Source organism: Telmatherina bonti (genome assembly GCF_933228915.1).
Source record: "Telmatherina bonti genome assembly, chromosome: 15".
Lineage (NCBI taxonomy): Eukaryota > Metazoa > Chordata > Actinopteri > Atheriniformes > Telmatherinidae > Telmatherina > Telmatherina bonti.
In genome coordinates, this window is record NC_136613.1 from 23845062 (window position 1) to 23865381 (window position 20320).

Below are 20320 nucleotides of genomic sequence, written 5' to 3' on the forward strand. Positions count from 1 at the left end.
GTGTGATTGTTCATTGGTATGAAAATAAATGTTAAAGTTTCTGCAGGGAAGGGATCTCAAATATCCAAAACAAGTAATAAAATATCTTTGTTTTTCTACCTTCTTATCTTTTCCTGTTGGGGATGGGCTATAAGCAGCAGAGAGGGCATTAAAAGGAGAGCAAGTAAAACCACTGGCTTGTAGAGAATATTTTGGCCAACATTATCAGTCAGATCATATCAAGTCAAAAAATGAAACAGATCAGACCCAGTTATTCCTAGTTCAGTCCAGCGTTTACAGGCTCTCAGGTGAGAAATTATATCCAGGTTTTCCAAGTAGGCTATTTGGCATTGTCAAGGTTAGTCTGAGAATTTCTAAAATGGATTTAGGCTTTCTCTAGTCCTTTGTTTCTTTATGTAACCCCAGCCTGTGCACACCACCTCTTGCAGAAATCCACATTTTCCTTCCCACTGAAGGAAGTTATTTATGACTCTGGCTTAATTGGAGACACCGTCAAGCAGCACATTTGAAAAACAGTGCTCCTACACTGTGCTCTTTGACAAAGGCCGATGTGTCTGTTGAGACATCCTTATATGAAAACAGGCTGGGATGATGAAAACAAAGGAAAGAGCAAGATGTGTTGTCTTTTTTATTAGCATTATAGCAAAAGAGCTTCAAAAGGAATGTAGCCTGCAGCAAAAGTTTCTATAGCAAGCCTCCTCCAAAGGAAAATTAAATTAGTTTCACAACAGCAGAGGGTCAGCAGCCTGTGATAAACTTACTTTGCTAATATAATATGTACATGTGTAATGTGCACAATTCTAACAGTCTACAAACAAGATCTGCCTCTTTTAGACTGTAAGAATTGACAAAACTACAATAACCCATGCTGCAGTCCATCAACATAGTGGTCACAAGCAACAGATTTAAGATATTGAGTGCAGGCGCAGGTTTTGTTCTGCTGTATAAGGTTTCAAACCACAGTTTCATGTTTTTTTTAAATGAGAAATCTTGTTCTCATCTCATTCCAACAAGACATAAAACCCAAACATCCTGTGGTGAGAAGGTGCGTAGAGTTCAGAGCTGTCTGATTATATCAACATCAAGTTTGTGCCTAAACTGAAAATCATATATTTCCTTTCCAGCTGTGCTGAAATGTTGCTTGTTGCCATGATGGCAATGCTGGTTTTGGAAAGAAGCAGCAATAAAAAAAAAAAAAAAAAAAAAAAAAAAAAAAAGATACCCAGCTTCACATTTCGTACAATAGGCAATAAGTTGCCAAGAGATGAGGAAATAAGGTATCAGCATACCTACAGAGGATCATGTGCCTGCTGGCAGATAACGGCTCTCACAAAAGTGAAATGTTGGGAGGAAGTGGTTTTCACAGCTTTGCTTCTATGTTGCTGTAACACAGCTTTCTAAACACTGCATCACCTACTTAAGTACAACAATGCACTGCATAAATACTTACAGTGGTGATAATAAACAACTTCCCAAAATATGATTAAATATGCCTACCTGTGTGTATGTACTGGGGTGGAAAGTTGCTGGAATAATCTGTCAGTGTTTTATCACACAGAAAGAGACTAAGTTTTGGCCCACCTGTTAAATGCTGCTACAAAATATACACCAAAAAACAAACAAATACAAAAACATATCTTTTTCAGGATGTTTGCATATGTGCATGTGTGTATAGATATATTTTAATTGAACCTTTGTGTCACATGAACATATGCAACACAATGTTGTGAAGTCTGACAAGCAAAAAAGATTTAAAACAGCAGACATTTTTTGTCAAACTATATTAAACAGAACAAACAAAAACAACTTAAATTATACAAAAATAGTCCTAGAAACTAATCTAACCTCCCACCCCAAAATGTCTTTATCCCTCACACAAGAACGTGCCCTTTGTGCAACTCTATGAAAAGCTCAGGTTTCCTTCAACCGCTGCTGGAAAACGATCTGAGCCACTGAAAGTCTGTTAAATAGAAAATGCGCTCATAGGACGACAGGGGAGACGGTCTGAGGCAGAAAATGTGCTTTCAGGCTCGTAATGGCGACCTGCAACCAAACCAGTCAGTGGTTTGGTGGCTCCACCATCTTATCAGTCTGGATGAAGGAGGACTGGTGAAAACGGTGACGGGAGGCAAAGTCGGCATTTTCCTCTGTCAACTGCTTGGTTTTGAGTCCAATCCAATACAAGGACGGGGTAACTACAATCTCATCCTGGGGAGATCTTTTCGTCCTGAAAGGCAAGACATTAAGGCAAATTAGTTTACTGTAAAAAAATATAGTGGATGAGATGAGAAAAAAATGTAAATCATTGATATCTGAAGTGTTTATTAAGATGATTTCTTATTTATCTGGCACAATTGTTCACTAAAACTTATTCAATTGAATAAAAGCGGTTTTACAAATGAAAATATCACCATTACAATAAACTCTACACCTTTCTATGCTTTTAAATCAATTGATTAAATCGCATTTAAGAGCCTAGAAAGAAATATTTAATTTCCAAAACCTTTATCGAATGTGGTTGTGACCCCTCCCTGAAAATTTGTAGCTCAGTCCGTCTACATCTGTTTGTATTTCAATCTAACAGTGAGTTGAATATCTTTTGGGAAACATTGATGAGATTTAAACTAGAGGAAATTCCCTCATAGGAAAGAGAGGAAACATCCTGCAGTTTATCTTTTCATCAATAAATATATAATGTAAAAGGACTGAGAAATTTGGAAAATGGAGTCCACCACCTGCTGACAATTCCTGTTTGCCATACGGACTTAAATATTTAGAACTAAAACATAAAATAAGCCACCACTTCCTCATCCTAAATAATACCTGCAAATTCTTCTAAGTGTTGACTTCAGCCACTTGAAAAAGCTGAACTGAGCTGCAATACCTGTTTAAAAAAAAAAAAAAAAAAAAGTTATATGTAGCCCAGAATAAGGGTAATGCAACATGCCGAATGTAAGTATTGCAACAAGACCAGTAACAACTAACTGTCCACCTGTGGGTCAAATGTTGGACACTTGAGCACAAATGCTTAAAAATGTTAAGAGTCTGACAGCTAAGGCACATTGTAACGCACAGATGCAGGGTTTCCTATCCAGCTATTCTGGACACTCTAAGCCACAACAGCTGCTAAGCAAAAGGAGAGCAAGTGAAGCTCCCAGCAGCAATATGCTGACTGTCACGTCAGACTGAGCAACAAAATTCAAATGTTTATATCTGAATCTGCAATGTTCAGTGGACATAAAGAATAATCTATCAAGTAAAGATTTTATAAAAAGGCATATTTTGTAGATTATTTATTTAGAAAAAAGCCCTCACAAAGCACGTTTCTGGATTCAGAATATGTTAGAAATGTGCAAACTCCACTGCAAGAAACATGCATTCTGTCACAGCAACAATTGACACAATTACAATCCATAAAAGAGATGCATAAAAAGGCCCTGCAACTGTTTCCTCAAAGCCAAGCAAAAAGTTTCTATACCAGGAAATGAGCAGATGGAAATCACCTATAGGTAGTCCGGGACTCGTTTTTCCAATGTAGAAGAAAAGCAAGAAGGCGACTAGTATGTTTGCCAAAGCATAAACCCACTGAATAACAAACATGATCAATATGGAACTCAGTGCCTGAAAGAAAAGAAACATGTTCACATTAATCCCTCAGTTCTGTAAAAATGTTTCAAAAAGCCACAAGACGGCAAAAGAATGATTTCTGGAAATTGCTGTGTAATTTACCCCAATGAGGGCAATCCAGTGGTTACATAACTTTGTATAGAAGGAATCTTGCATCGGCTGGATTTCAATGTTTTGGTGTTCTGTTTTGGCTCCAGTGCCTGAAAGATAAAAGAACCGGGTAAACCTCACTTCTATGGCATGTACTCAGTTTGGCTTCATGCTTTCTGTTAGCCTAATCACCTGCTTCATGATTGTCAGCTTCTGCAGATAAATCCTGTTCAACACAATGCAAACAGCATTGGACTTGAGGTTGTTCTCCAGCCACGCTCTCCCCATCTCCAAACTGCTCCTCAGCTCCCTCCTCTGGTGGAGCTGGACTTTGCCCTCCTACTTTCTCCTCTGGGAATACGTTCCTGTTCATGTCCAACCCAAAACTGTCCATCAGCTTCTGCTTCGCAGTCGTCTTTCTGCACTGGGATTTGCTGCTTAGCTCCTGTCTAGATGCAGTCTTCTCAAGTCCCGCATTTAGTTTTGAGACAGGTGGAAAGATCTCGTTCATGTCCCTGGTGAACTCCAACAGAGTACCTTTACCCCGCGGACTCTCACCTCCACTCCCGTAGCTGGGGAGAGTGGATTTAATCAACGGAGTGGAGCTCGGCCTAGTGGACCTTCGCCGGCTTCTTCTTCCTGGGATGCTGTTCGTCTTTCGTTTTGTCTGATGCTGGAAGGTCATGGCCACGCTGAAGTAGGAGTAGTCAATGAAGCTGTAGGTGAGCATGAAGTTGATGGTGACGATAGGCGCCAAGATGTTGACCTGACCGATAAAAACAAAGGCCATGGTCAGCAGACTGGTCAGACAGATGGCTGCAACTGGAGTCCTGTTTGGGCCTTTCTGTTGGAGATAGACACAGAACTGGTTAGTGACCACTGAATGACCAACCTGTGTTTAATCAGTTCTTGACAGGCTGATGTTATTAGAGATGTACAGCTTTCAGGAAATCCAGACAAGATTGCCCCATTCCTTCTGAGATTGATACAATATATAAAGTGAAGGTGAAATGTCAGCAGTTATGGACAGAGAAAGACATTTCAAGGATACATAAAGAGTAACAGAATAAAATTATTTCCAAATGGAGTTGGATCAAAATAAAATATTAATAGATGACAAACTTCTGTTGAGCTTGTAGTTTTAAACCCTACATCAGGGATCAAAACCTGGTCCTCGAGGGCCAGTATCATGCAGGTTTTACAAGTGTCCTATGAGTTTTCCAGCTGGGTCACATGGAAAAACTGCAGGACACCGGCCCTCAAGGACCAGGATTGGTGATCCCTGCCTACATGATGCAAAAAACAATGTAAAAACGAGTAATAACAATACTTCTACTGAAGTATTAAAGTGATTTTCCAGAAGAAAAAAAAAAATCAACAATACAATTAATTCAAATTATGATAATAATTTTGTGGACTAAAGTGTATTTCACTTCCATTTCATACAATTATTACATGGAATGAATCTGAAAATAGCTGAATTTTGAAAGACAAAATGCCCTAGCAACAATCTTTGTTAACCAGGTTGCTTTCACTCTTCTGCTACTATCTCATAGTTTAAGGAGGACTGCTGTGTGCCTGGCGGGACTCCAGAGCATACAGCGGAGCAGAGTCCTGGTCATCGCCCTTCCTGCGTTTGTTCTGAGGCTTTGATTTGGGCCAAGATGTCTCAGGCCTCATTCCAGCCTGCTGAGAGAGGTCAAATACTGCTGGCATCCAGCGAAGCCTGAGGAAAACTGGGGTGGATAGGGTCACAATGTTAACGTGACTGCACGCCCGTGTGTGTAGCAGCAGTGTGTCATTTCTCTTAGCTGCTGAAATCAGTTCTCTCCCTTTTACTATATGAAGTCTGCACTCTATAATTAGTCTGTAGTCATTTCCTGCTGAGCGCAGGCACCACACCCCCTATACATTTAGGCTAAGTACATTTTAGGTCACAATATGCCAGTTACTGTCGATTGTTTCTGATTCAATTTTAACATGAATTGAGTTTGAAAGACATTGTCAATTAATGTCCCCAGAGAGTGAATTACAGCTGCAAATGGCTGAATATCGAGATAAACTCATAGATGCTATATATATGTCCAGGAGTGGTGCTAAGATGTCCTGAACAATGATTTTATTTAATTCTACTTTACTCTGTGGATGTCTATAGGTACAAATAAGCCTACTGATATTTAGGTTATTTCTCAGTCTATCATCATTTCTAAAAATAATAACAGTTCAAAATTAGGGTGCGAGTATCCAGAGAAAAGAAATGGGGAATAATAAGTTCAAAATGGTAACCAGAGCCACATTTACATTTCAGGTCTGAAGTGTATGTTCCATTAAATCATAATTAACTTCAATGTCTTGGAAATACTGGGCTTTCACTGACATTTTTCATAAATAGAAGCTCCTGGAATCTAATGACAAGTCTACAATCAAGCATGTTTGACGTGTTCTTGGACTGAGAGGTTGTTTTCCAACAAGAAAGACACTCCTCTTCCTCCTACGACCATCAAGCTTGGCTTCAACAAAGTCCTACATGAAAATATGTCATTAGATGAAACAAAGATTAAATCGCTTGGCCAAAATGATCTGGTGTTGTAAAGGTACATCCGGAGATGTAAAGGCGTTAAACTCCAATATCACTGTACCTTCTAGTTATCTCAGCAGCATTGTGTTTTGAGCCTGTTTTGCTGTTGATAGAACTGGAAGATTGCGCAAAGAAGATCTGATTGTAAAGACAGACTACCTCGTTTTTAAGTACCGGTAACTACAAATAGAAGGCTGAATATAGGTGGGCGTTACAACATGACAAACCTTTATCCAAGGAATACATAAGTAGGCTAACAATAAGATTTTGAAATGGCCCTCCCACACTCCTTGACCCTATTCAATAAAGGTGAAACCATGCTTTAAAATTGGATCCATTCCAGGAAACCAGGCATGTTTAACTCTATCATCTCTATCAATAAATTCTGCCAGAATTCATTGATAGATTGTTGATAGCATATTAGAACAAAACCTAAAAAACATTTATAACTACATTTTTACTGCCTTTTGGCCAGGACTCTAATGGAAAAGAGGTTTTAATCTCAATGGCATTTTCCTGGTTAAATAAATAAATAAATACCTAAATAAATAAATAAAACAACATTATAGATCCTGCGATGGACTGGCGAGTTGTCCAGGGTGTACCCTGCCTTTCGCCCAAAGATTGCTGGGATAGGCTCCAGCTTCCCAGAGACCCTTTATCGGACTGAGCAGTTAGAATAATGAATGAATGAATGATTATAGATATGCTTTATATTTTAAACTATGTTTATATCAGAAAAACACAACATTAATCAGAATGTGTACACCATGTGCTTGGGTTCTTTTCTATGTGGATTTATGTTGTACAAGATGAAAATATTTTCATATATATTTACTTTTTAATAATACCAAACTGCTAAAAGTTTTTAACTGGATGGTTTGCTCAGTTGCCATGGCAACAATGCATTTGAGATGCTAAGCAGCAGTTTGGGGCATTGTTGGAATCTGAGGGAAAAACAAACAGGAACCATTTTAATTGGGAATTCAAAATTCCTAATTAAAGTGCACTAACAAAAGTCAAAGGTGAACCTTGATACATGAAATGAATGTTTAAGATGACAAGCTGTCATTTAAAGGAGATTTTCTAGTTTGTGAAAAGAAACCTGATGGATCACATATTCTTTCTGAAACAAGTTTAAGCTCCAAATAACATTCAAATATAGATCCATGAAGTTGTCTGACCCAGACTATCTTAAAAAACATGGGCCACATCCTTTTTGTTCACCCACCCCTCTTCCCAGGAAGGCGAGTGAGGGGATAACCCTCTCCTGGGCGATGCACTGGAGGATCCTGGGTGCTCCATATAAGCCACCCATACAGGAAGCCAGGGAGGAGATGTAGAGGCCCAGCAGAAAGAGGAAACCCACCAAGGAGACCTGGAGGAAGACAGAAAACAAACAGAGGGTGAAAAAGGATGGGGTGGGGTTGAACGCTCACAACAGCTACACCCAAGTTAGTTCCGCTGCAGCCAGATCCTGACAAAAACAATGAGAAGTAACCACTGATGGAAAACCCGAGGACTTCTGTAATTAGTGAAAGCTAAGTAAAAATGTGTTGATAACTCCCTCTGAGCCAGTTCAGGCTATTTTTTTTTCTTTTTTTTTTTTAAATTTATCACAGCTTTATTGTAGTATGATTACTACACACTTGCCAAGGGACATTCCCCTGATTAGTACAGGTCTGGCATCATAGGTTAGTTCACAATCACAGATTCATCTCTCGTTTACACAATTTTTAAAAAGACGTTTGTTGCAAAGCTTTAGATCACAGGTTAAATGCGGGAGGCAAACTGCCAAATTTTGACACAAGTTTAATTATTAGCTTCTAATAATCTTAATATATTAAGATTAATTTAATAACTTTAGGATGCCATGGTTTAGGTTTTAATGTTTAAAATGTCTAAAATGGGGAATAGCAAAAATATAATGACACACTGAGGTAAAGCTATTTGGAATTCTGAATTTGTGTAACGTACAAATTCAGTATGCCCAATGAGTCAGTGCAACTACGTAAAAGTGCATATCCCCACCAGCAAAAAACCCCAAAAGGTTAGAACCCTCAAACATTTAGAAAGTACAACTAACCACAAAAAAAGAAAAGAAAAAATCCCTATAACTCATAGAAAGCCATGGTGGGGGAAATCGTTCACTTCGCCTCCTCCACTGGAAGGCCCCTCTCATGGCGTTGGATGGAAACAGAGAGGAGTTTACCTTTTCTGCTATCAAGAAGTCATAGCGCAGAGCTTCTCTAGTGCAGATGGCTCCCAGGAGGAAGACAAAGACCAGATACAGGAACCACCTGCAGGTCACAGACAGCACACCACACAGAATTATTAACAACTGCTCCTCTTTTTTTAATAATAGGAGAAACAAGGCAGGACAGTTTTACAGTGATAGTCTCATGGGGTGATAGTAGGAATGAGGGTTTGGTTGTTCAAACCACAGGAACTGGAAACAATTGCTCTTTTGAAAAAGATACCACTGAGCAGAGTGAAAGTAAAAATCTGCACTCTGGAAATCACTCATTTTTATGAATCATACCACCACTATGTAAATGTGCAACTAATGTGTGATTTATTGTGTGGCAGTGTTGTTGGTCTGTCATGGAACAATGTGGGTTTTGTTTGTATGTGGTTGTATGTTGTTGTTGTGTGCTTTGTCTGTGAGTGTGTGTGTGCGCGCAGGGGATGGATTTGGGATCCTGTCATACGAGGTAAAGACAGCTGCCAGCGTTCCCACAGGGATGTTGTTTTCAGGCCGCTGCAGGTCCGAGCTCATGTTGAAGCCTGCCATAACCCCTACACGTGCACACAGACACACAAACCACAAAAATGTACAACATGTACAGAACAATACAGAATGCATTTTTACACATGGCATACACAGCTTAAAAAACACATTGTTGATCTACTCGCCTGTGGCAGCAGGGAAGAACACCCCAAACACGGTGAAGAAGTTTTCATCTTGACTATAATCAGGCATTGTGTTACTGCCGAGAAGCCCAGCTGAATAACCAATGAAACCATGCTCTGAAATAAGATGCAACAACCAGGATTACCAGCACTTTGTGGCAGAGGATTCAAACCATTTACTCATTAGTTGATCCAGCATAGATTATCATGAGGTTTGCATTCTGGTAGGAAGAAATAATAGAACCAGCAGGTCCTGGGAGAAGTTTACTAGACGAATTGATTACTGGCAAGCTGCATCCATCATTGGTATAAGAACTGCTGAAGGATAAAGATTTAAAATTCTGCTCATAGTATTAAAAACATGTTATCTTGTACTGTGTGCCTTCTGGAAACCAAGTAGTGTCCAGACTTGTCAAGGCTTTAAGCTAACCAGTGTAAATGTAAATGTACCAGCTTTCATCTTCTACAGTAGATGGAGTTTATCCTGTCATTTTAAGTACAAATACAATACATTCAGCTACTCTGCTTTCCCCTGAAACCAGGACTAATAAACATTCTCCTGGTTTTCACCATACTTCCTTTATACTAATCAAGTATTCACCTGGAATTTTTTAAGACAATCACCTAAAGAACATGTAAATACTTTAAGAAAAAAAAAATATTATCAAAAACTGAAACAAAGGGGGGTGGGAAGTATTTTAGTTTAATTTATCTAATATTCCAAACCGGGCCATGACCATACATTATAAAACCCTGAAGGACTGTTAGAAAGTGATCTTTTTTTTTTTTTTTATCTTCACATCTAGGAAAAAATTAAGGTTCAAGTGAGGGTTAAAATGTCACACTAATAAATACGCTTAGAAAAAACATGCATACCAGACTTCAGCTAAAACCATAAATGCAAAAAAGGGCAAAAATGTTAAAATACCTTTTCATAAGCCACACGTAGCTATGAATCATCTTCTTCAATAAAACTAGCTCCATAAATAGACATAATAAACCATTTGCATATGAAATTACTTTCAAATTCAATCTGTAAATGTCGTACTGTGAAACACTTGTTGAAGTGAAGAAATCATTTTGTGGCTTAAGTTCTGGGGTTCAGGTGTGAATAAAAATTATATTATCAGTTTAAAAGAAAATTAAGGTGATAACGTTCAGTGCAAAAGGACTTTGGCAGAGGCAAAAAACACAATTACATGATAAAAATAAGCAGAGGATCTCTGAAGTCAAAGCAGTTATCTTCTGCCATGACAATTACAAATGGTTGCTGCATTGATAGGGATTTTTGAGTGATTGGTCAAATTGGAGACAAAAAAAAAAGAAAATTATTGCGCATAAATGATCATTTTAAATAGATACATTTTAAAATGATTCATATAAAAATTGTGTAACTATCATTTTTTATTAATAGTTTTTGACTATATATATTAAGAATCAGGTGAACACATTACTGGAAGCATGCCTCTGGAACACACAAGTCCTACAAATAATTTATTTTGGGAAAAAGGCAACGTTTTTGTTGTATAATGCTAGTTTATGCATCCACTTCACAATGTTAAAAAAAAACAAAACTAAAGTTTGAAACAACACTGCATTACATCTGCATGTTTAGCATACTCCTCCATAACGCAAATTACAGCTTCATTCCATCACGAGCATAAAAACACCAAAATAACAATGTAATTTGAAGTTGTGAATGTAACTCAATCAAAATAAATGGCAGCCAATGGTGGTTAGGGCTACCATTTCATGGCACACAGTGTGAAAACAGGACAGGTCAGTTCAGTCTCGGGTCAGCCCGTTGAATGTGAAGGTTGTTCTTCTTAGTGGGGGACTTTTAAACCACACAGCCAAATGGACCCGCCTATGTTACAACACCGGACATTTCCCCCTTGGTTATCTTGCAATGGGAAAGAATGTGTTCTCTCAGATTAATGACATGTTTATCCAAAAGGAAGTCACCACCCTTTTCAGAAGCTCAGCAGCTTCCAAGTTTTTAGAGAAAGAATCAAAGTGAGCAAGAGAGGGAGACAGAGAAAGGGTAAAGACAGAGTGAGATTTTTTTTTTTTTTTTTTTTTTGACAAAGCCAAAACCGACTTTGTCCTGGTGGGTGTATCCTTCACTCTCAGTGTGCATGTTCTCTGCAGTATGTGTTTAAGGAGGTGTATGCACAAACACTAAATGGTTCTGGTTGAAACTTTTGTTCACTGTGTGACCCAGTGTGATCGCCCTCTGTCTAAACAATCAGGACCAAACAAAACCAGAGCACATCAGCGTCCCTGTCCGCACCATGAGCTCTCCACCCATATTACAACATCACACTCCTACATCCAAGTGAGCTTGACTCTGCCTGCTCTCATGACTGAGCTCCCTTTGAAAGGGCGTACCCATATTTAAACTCTTTAACCTCCTGGATAAAATGCTTAGGTCCACTGTGTTGCAGGACATCACGCTTCCGTGAGAGCAACGTGTTCACTTGGATTTCACCCTCGAGATAAAGACGAGTTTGTTTGCATTTTCCATGTGTTTAGAAGGTATGGTTTGCTGCTGGTCCTCTGTTATCCACACTGCACGCAACAGATGACAGCTTTACTGTATTGTGCACCACACCTAACCAATGTGTGATTTAATGCATGCAATATGACATCAAAATTAGCTAAAAGAAACAAAGTGGGATATTAAATAGACAATGTGGTGTTGGAGAGCACTGTGTGAGCAGGGTTTTAATATTCCTGCAGGTTTAATTCTGAACCAATTTAGTTCAGTCGGTCAGTCTCAACAAGATCTTGAAAACATTCTACTTTGCAAAAAAAACTGTCATTATCTGTGTGCAAAAACAAATATCCACTTTCCAATGCTTTTGGGCATATTTTACTATATTTCATCAAAATGTCAGCTTTAGGGACCATAAATATTACCATCGCAGCTCCAAACACTCAGAGATGGACTACATAGTAAGTTCTCGTATCTAATCCCAAAGCCCTGTCACTGCACTTACAGCTGTTTTGAAAAATGAACGAACATGGTAAATTGCAAGACATATTACAACTTTTTTTCTAAACTATTAAAAGGCTATATCAGTCCCAAAAGTGTCCTCACATTGTGTGTGGATTTTCAGTGCAGTGCAGGGAATATTTACTTTGATAGAACTGAAAGGAATGTGATCATATGCACCTTCCGACATGATCAAAATGCCTCCCATTGTTTGTGGTGGAGATATCCACACTGGTTTAAAAGCCAAATAACCAAACCATATTTTCAGACTAAGCTTAGGTGATAATGTTCCCTTTTCAGTTTGTTTATTCTTTGAAAAGCAAGTGTATGGGCAGAGTGGGGCTCCTCTCTGAACGCAGCATTCCTCTGATGCAGAGTGGAATGTGTAGTCGGATTACATGAGCATCTGAGGCCTCTCCCTCTGCCTAACTGACCTCTTACCCTCACACACACCAACCAGTATAAACTGTTGTGCATGGAGTACAGAGCAGGCTGCAGTGTGACAGAGGTGGAGCACATCCCACGGGGATGATGGATAACTTCATATTATAGTTATGATCACGGAGAAAGATGATGTGTTATGTGGGGGTCTCTGGAGTCAGAGCTTCAGATCTCAGTTCCGGCAGTTTTCCTTTGTCATCTTCCAAAAATGTGGGTGAGTCTGGTTAACACCCTAAACCCCAAACCCAATGAGCCCATTATGACTTCCTGCGCTGTGCGGGCGAACAGGCTTCAACTAGAGGGACATGGTTAGGCGTGACAAGTGGTAATTCATCTCTGCACCACAAGCAAAAGGACATGTGGTCAAACTGTTTGGTCACAGAGACAATATGCTGGCAATGTTATTGACCAGACTAAACAAATGACAAGACATAAAGAGGGAAATGACCCCACCCCCATCATAACCTCAGCTGAATCAGCAGTATTATGAGCTGTTAGTTTTGCACGTCTTATTTTACCTCCAGGTTTTAACTTTATTTAAGCAGTCTGGGTAAATGAACAGGAGTTCATGCAGTAAACTATTCTAAACAATGGCATGACAGAAGTAATGCATGTAACAAGTGAAGAATTCACTCTGGCATTTTTCCTATTTAGCTGTATAAAATTTGGAAGATTTTTCAAGTAGCTTTGGCTAAAATACTGTTTTCTTTAGAATTTGCCAAATTAGCACCCTCTCCCCTTCATTAAATTACTGATATTTTTTTCAGCCTATGCTACTAAGAAACATTTCTAAAGTATAACGCTCCCACCACCACACCTCACTGTAGGGATTAAGTTTACAGGGTGGCACAATGTTTTTCCCATCTTGACAGAATACCTTTTTACACGTTTGTTCCAGTTTTACTTTAAGATACTTCTTTTTTTAAGAAGTCCATCTTCTGGTCGTATTTCTATAGGGCTCAGCTTTAAGTGTATAATAAGTCCTTAAGTGGCGCTATGGGCAGCTATGTTATACCCCGTTATGAAGCGTTGCACATGTGATGGTTTTGCTCCATCTCTAATTAATGCCCTTTTGTTTCTCAAAGTTTAGGGGATCTGCCTTTTCTCAGCAGGTTTTTAAATTGTGATAATATTTCACTTAATAATGAATTTGCTATTGTTCCAAGAGATATTTAAACATTTTTCTATTCTCTATAACCCAGTTCTAATCTATGCTTGTTGGAAATTTGCTTGCAACCTCTTTGGCAAGCTGCTTGGTCTTCACTGAACTGCTTAAACAAGCAAAAAGTGTATAACAGAACCATTAACAAAGAAAATAGATGTTCTACTTTTCAGGTTTTTAAAATTTCTATTGTATCATCATAATGAGTCTTTGCGAGCATTGTACGATATGACATGGCAGTGTGGTACGGCTCCCTGACAGTCCAGAGTAAGACCAAGCTGCACATATTTTAACAGCAGCATTAAAGCTAGTAGAGAAATCAGACTCACAACCCCTTCAGCTTCTGTATGAGGAGGTTGTGGTCAGGCAAGCCTCTAAAATCTCGGCTAACCCTTCCCCCGTTCTATTCTCAGAGTACAACCTGCTGCCTTTAGGGAGGCGCTGTAGAGCTAGCAAATGCAAGCACAACCGCTTTAAGTTCACTTTTGTTCCAGCCACCATTCCTCTGCATCCCCCCTTCTCACACACATACACCCCCACCAGCATGGAGGGGTAAGTAGATCTCCAGCCAGGCTGCTACCAGTTTATGGAGCAGAGAGGGTGTTTTCAGCTGTGGATCGCCTGTCCATCCCCGTTCACTCCACTTCATTCCTCCGCTCCCCTTCCTTCATTATTTGAGCGCACACACGCACACGCACACGCACACGCACACACACACACACACACACACACACACACACACACACACTTTGCATTTTTATTTGTACATGTCTGCATTTTGTCTATTTTTTATTGATTTTACTGTATGTCTCTTTTTGCACTATTGTGTTAATGTATGTTTGTCTACAGCTGAACTTGCACTATGTGCGCAGGAAAAATTTCCCCTTGTGGGACAATAAAGTTTAATTCAATTAAATTCAATTCAAAATTTCTATTATTGTTATAATACGAAACTAAAACATTAATCATAATGATAAAAGTTGACATCTAAAATCCTATTGTCACTGTAATCCCATAGTATTGACTGAAGACAAATCGATGAAATGAAGCACAATTAACTGTCTCCACACTGAGTAACCTTTGTAGACATGACAGAGGAGCAAATATATTTAGATGCCAAAGCCAAATTCAGCTGCTATTTTTCCTCAAGCAAAATTATTACTTGGCTGACAAAACATGTTTAATCTAAGCTGGTGGGGTACAAATGTGCGAGGAAGCTACAGACAGCGGGCATGATATCAAACCATGACCACATCATTTTGGCGGAGGCTTCTTTTCCTTCAGGATGTGCCTCAGCATTCAGCGAGTTCATTCTAATCTGAGCCGTTTCAGTTTGTTAGGGGACCTGCTGGTCCTCTGCCAAAGATGAGGTCACAACAACACACACACAGCAGCATTTAATTGGAAAAAGCTGGAGTAGCTGTTATGGCTGGCTCTCTAACAGTTTGGCGCTGCTATCTGGCTTCTACCAACTGTGCAATAAAGCAGGCTGGGCGGTGGGGGGAGCCGAGCAGTACACTCTTGTGTCAGGAAAAGAGCGCCAGGTTTAACTAGCACCAAAGGTCGTAAAGCTGAAATGTGCACAAACTTAACCCTGCCAAGCATTTGACAAGTAGCCTGATTTTTGTCAGGTTTGGGGTGAAGCAGCCACATGTAATTAAATACACATTTTCACACCTTTGCTTCTTTTTTTTTGTGGTAAAAAGTACAGAATGAGCATTCTCATGTCTGACAAGTGCTATTCAAAGATGGGCTCGGTTTCTGGACAACTCTCTTCTCACAGGACAGGAAGCTGATAATCATGGGAACAGGAAATGTGGGGAAGGACTTCCTGCAGGCCAGCAAAAGAATATAATCTCCTTAAAAAATGTTACACTTCAGCAAAAGCACTGCAGTTTCAAACAATTAGATTTTAAGACCAGGAAAATAGCTTTTTTAAAACTTTCTAATGCAAACAACAGGTCAAATAAGAAAGAGATTACCCTCTGGAGGACAAACAAAACAGCAGGAGGAGGCTTGTTTCAGTAGGATGGGATGATTCATCACCATAAATGAAACTAGAGCAACACCTACTGGCTTAAACAAGTCACAGACACTTATATTTTAAGTCAACTGCATCATTCAGGGGTTTTCAAATATCAGCTTTGTTGATGTTTGGAGGCAGAAAAAAATATTCATGTCCTGCAGTTGAGTAGGCTGCAGTATATCTGCTGAAGTTTTATGAGCTGGAAATAATACTGTAGAGATGTGTAACAACAGGAGAAGTCCTGAATTTTGCCTGTAAACAATATTTTAGGAAAACTGCATTTTTTTTATTAGGGATTTTTTAAAAAAAAAAAAAAGGCAGGTTTCAGATGTCAAACTGCTTATGTTCACCAAATGACACCAATGTTCATGTCATCTTAACATTTCCTGTCCGTGCTCCCTGCCCTTTGACAGAACTATTCCATCTAGTCATCTTCATCTCATTTTAATTTGAAATGAACCTCAGTGATTATTACCAGTGCAGTAGGTTATTTTTTCATCCAGCATGAGACAGATGCAAAAATGTTTCTACAGCAGCCTTTTGACTTGGTACCGAAATGCAAACATGAAACTAGACGTGTTAGCCAGGGCTGATTAGAAACTTGAAAAACGATCAAACAGTTCAGACTTTGTGTTGAAATGGACATACATGGTACACTGGTGGTTATCAACAATGTTACGAAAGGGCAAGTGGATGATCTCTGACATGTATGTGGATATAAATTCTGCCCAAATTTAGTCTAAACTAATTAGACAGTGCTTCAGTCCTTGAATATGAACCAGATTCCTCACCTGTGTTCAACTCCATTATAAAACTGATTTAGCAGTAAATTGGGGCCAAACACAAAAACATATTCATGCATTTTTTTTTACATCATTCCCTTCAGAAAGAGATGCAAACAGCGTGTACCATTATAAAATAGACAACAACAAGGTTGCATTCATCATTACCTGAGAATCTATAATTCACAGAGATAATCATAGAGAATAATATTCTCCATACTTAGACTATGAGGAAAATTAGTTAAAGAGTTACAAACTTCCCAGCGAGTGTAAATAAGAAATTATTCATCATCACCTTGGTGCAAATATAAAGAGTATTTGTCTTAACTTTAGATGTCCTGGGAAGTAATGATTTAAAAAAAAAAAAAAAAAGGTTTTTGCAATCATATCATCTCAAAGCAAGCACTTAATAAATTAAGGTGTTTTTTTTGTTTGTTTAAAAAACATTTCTAATTACATTAGAGTGAACACCCATCCCTCCCAGCCCTACCTGGATCGAGGTGTGTGAAAGTGCCAATGACAAAGTCCAAAGTGGAGACCGCCAGCACAGCCAACAGCAGCAGCTGGAGTCTTACAATCCACTTCACACCTGCCAGGTTGATTCCAAGCAAAGCCAGCAGCACTGCAGCAGACATGCATTGCACCGCCCACTGGTTCTGCAGACCCAGCACCTCAGCCACTGACTCAGAAAAGCCTGTGATGTACATGGCCCCAGCGACACACTGCAGGGTGCGAGGCAGCCAACATGACAGAAAAGATATATTAAAATGTGTTCACCAAATATTCAAGCCTCATTGTTAAAGAAAAAAAGGAACATAGGGAAAAAAGGTGAAACTATAAGTCAACATTTGTCACTCACCTGCCCAAAAACATAGAGGAGGCCTACAGTGCCCCCCACCCGGCCGCCCAGGACAGTGGAGATCATAGAGTAGATTCCTCCGCTTCCTACACCACAGTGCTCACTCACTCCAATCCCTGACATCACAGTCACTAAAGCCACTAACACAACCACGGAGACGAGGAGCATCCCCAACAGCACTCCCGTGTTTCCCTGATAAGGACAACATGACACAAATCACTACAACACATACCACATGCACATGTGCAACAGCATTAATATATCTGATATATGTGTAGCAGTTTACATATAAATGCACATCTTGAATTCCTGTAAATGACCTAAGAAATCTCTCTCACTACTGCTTTCCTCTCTTTGATGTCTGCATGTGTTACCCTTAACCTATTATTCTTTGTCTGTACACATTTAAAAAGTTAATAATGTTTTGGTTAATCTTGAAATTTTAGTTTCACTTTACATGCATTAAGCATAAATCTGATGCAAAGAGGAAGAAAATGTTAAATCTTTGTTTTTCCCAAACAAATCTAAATCATATGTGCCACCCTAAAATTCTAAAGTATTTGTACAAACTTTAGCTTTTTCTTCAACATTTACTGTGATGTCAGCTGCGGCATAAATAGTAAAAGTAATCACAAAGAAGCATCCTATTGGCTGGAGGAGTTAACTGTGAAACACACTCTTCATGGTTTGTTTCTGGAGCTTTGATACTCATCATTCCCCTTTTGTGTCTGTCTCATGCTTTTTGTGTCTCTCTGCAGTTCTAATAAAAACCTACTGATATGGTGCGTAGGTGCTGAGCCATCAACACCGAGAAATGTGTTTAAGCTACATTGTTTCACTTCACACAAAAGCAAGCGTGTAATTTCTGATAACATTCATCTCACTTTGGTGAAGAAACCCTTTCTCCCACACTGGGAACTATATTTAGGCTGTCAAGCTAGACCAAAAAAGCATGTAGCAATTACAGTCCAAGGATCTTTGTAAATGTGAAGACACAAGCCAAGTTAAGTGTTAAGCATCCATTTCCAGAGAGAAAGATCCAGATTGAAGTAACAATAAAATAAAAATAAAAAAAGCTTGGGCATTCCTGAATAGATATGAGAAAGCTATCATGCTAAAAGGTAGGATATGATAAAGCATGATCTCTGTTCAACCACTGGTCCACTTCTACAATCTGCCACAGACATGTGCATGGCTTCCCATCACCCCAACCCATATCATAAATACGTTTACACAGTTGTCATTGCGATGTAAACCATGACATTTGTGGGATAACTCAAGACTGGATTATCCAATGGGCATTAAGGGCACAGGCCCAGGGGCCCACACCCACTTGGGGCCCACATAGGGAAACACCAGCAGTTTGGACATAAAACAAAATGTACATAAAAGCCAGATAGTTACACCACAGTGTCCAGTGTGTTGCTATTGGTACCACTGGCTGAGAGATATTAGAAATGTTGTTTCACAGTGTATCATTCACAATGTTGCGGTGGGAAAGGGGGCCCCTGGAATACTCTGGGCCCAGGGGCCTGTGCACTTTTAATCCAGCCCTGGGATAACTATAGTGGCAAATAACACATTACAATTGAAAGCAAAAGTCTGACTGGAAAAGTTCTTACAACTATTTCTTAATGCAGCATAGAGATTATGCTGTGGCATTTATGTCTTATTGCTTTAGTGATGTTTTGAAGTGCTTCTGACTGGATAAAGCAGTAAAATCGGCTCAAATGAAGTGAGCAAAATAGTTTATACAAACCACAAGGTAACCGGTGCGTAGGAACAGAACCACGCCAAAGATGTTGATCATGCAGGTAGTGAAAACGCCATCCCAGGTGCCAAAAAGCACCGGCTCCCAAACAAACAATTTGATCCTCCACCAGGGCTGGCTCGACTGGTGGAAACCCTACACACACATTTCAAGTGGTCTTATTTCTACTTTTTTTTTTCTTTTTTCCCCAGCAGTCATTCTTGCTCTTAGATTTGATAGATGCAAGTCACACTATAAATCTAACTACTTTGAGCTGACAAACCTCTTACCCGGGCATCCTCATGGAATAAATCTTGAACATGTGTGTTTGTGCTGGTGTCAGCAGATCCCTCTTTCAGCAGCTTTGTCCCATCTTCCACCTGATCCCAAGCATGCACAGTCAAACCGACTGACAGGGTTTCCATCGCACCTGCAGATGTTTACTTGCTGTAGACTGGATGTTAAACGATAACATGGGAAATAATGTGTTACTGTTAGAAAGTGACCGCTTGAGGAAGCAAGGTGAGTTTGTGTTAAACTGGAAGCCCTTGTACCGCCTTCTATCCCGGGAAAACAGAACAGGAGAAGCAGGAGGTGACCCGGATACACCAGGGTGTGCTTTGCGTCTCCTGACACGATGACGCCAACATACAAATAACTCCAAATTAGACAGTTTGAGGTTTTTGTTGGTTTGTAGGGCTAAGCAAAGGATACATACACAAAACGGCAATGGTGTTATATTTTACTTTTTTTTTTTTTAAGCGAAGACTGACCATTTGAAAAGAGAATTTTTAAATAAAGTTTTCTTTACATTCAGCTTTAATTAAAACAAATCGACGAAGGCTTTGCAAAACAGGAAAATGATCATTTATATCTTCTTCGTGACAGATTAAATGCTCAAATTTCTCCCTTTTACGAAACCTTTATAAGATCTTTATGAATTTATTTTTAAATGTAAGTTTTAATGATAAGGCTAGTCTTATCTGCGCATGTGCAGTCGTCGCAGCATTTTTGTATTAAAAAGGCAGGTGTTGTCTAATCCCTGCATGTTTCCAGTTTACCTGTTCACAGTTCCATGCCATTCCAACTTTATG

The 20320-nt window shown here is 39.3% G+C and overlaps 1 protein-coding gene across 1 annotated transcript; it reads right to left on the reverse strand.

Moving 5' to 3' along the window:
• Positions 1–2058: 2058 nt before the first annotated feature.
• slc12a8 (solute carrier family 12 member 8) lies at positions 2059–19651 on the reverse strand (the record flags this gene model as incomplete). Its single annotated transcript, XM_079254520.1, has 13 exons — positions 2059–2227; positions 2824–2884; positions 3504–3621; positions 3730–3827; positions 3910–4561; positions 7527–7673; positions 8508–8595; positions 9007–9094; positions 9212–9325; positions 17108–17339; positions 17477–17668; positions 19236–19382; positions 19517–19651. 13 exons carry the CDS (start codon positions 19649–19651, stop codon positions 2059–2061), a joined length of 2241 nt encoding a protein of 746 aa, XP_079110646.1.
• Between the last annotated feature and the right edge of the window lie 669 nt (positions 19652–20320).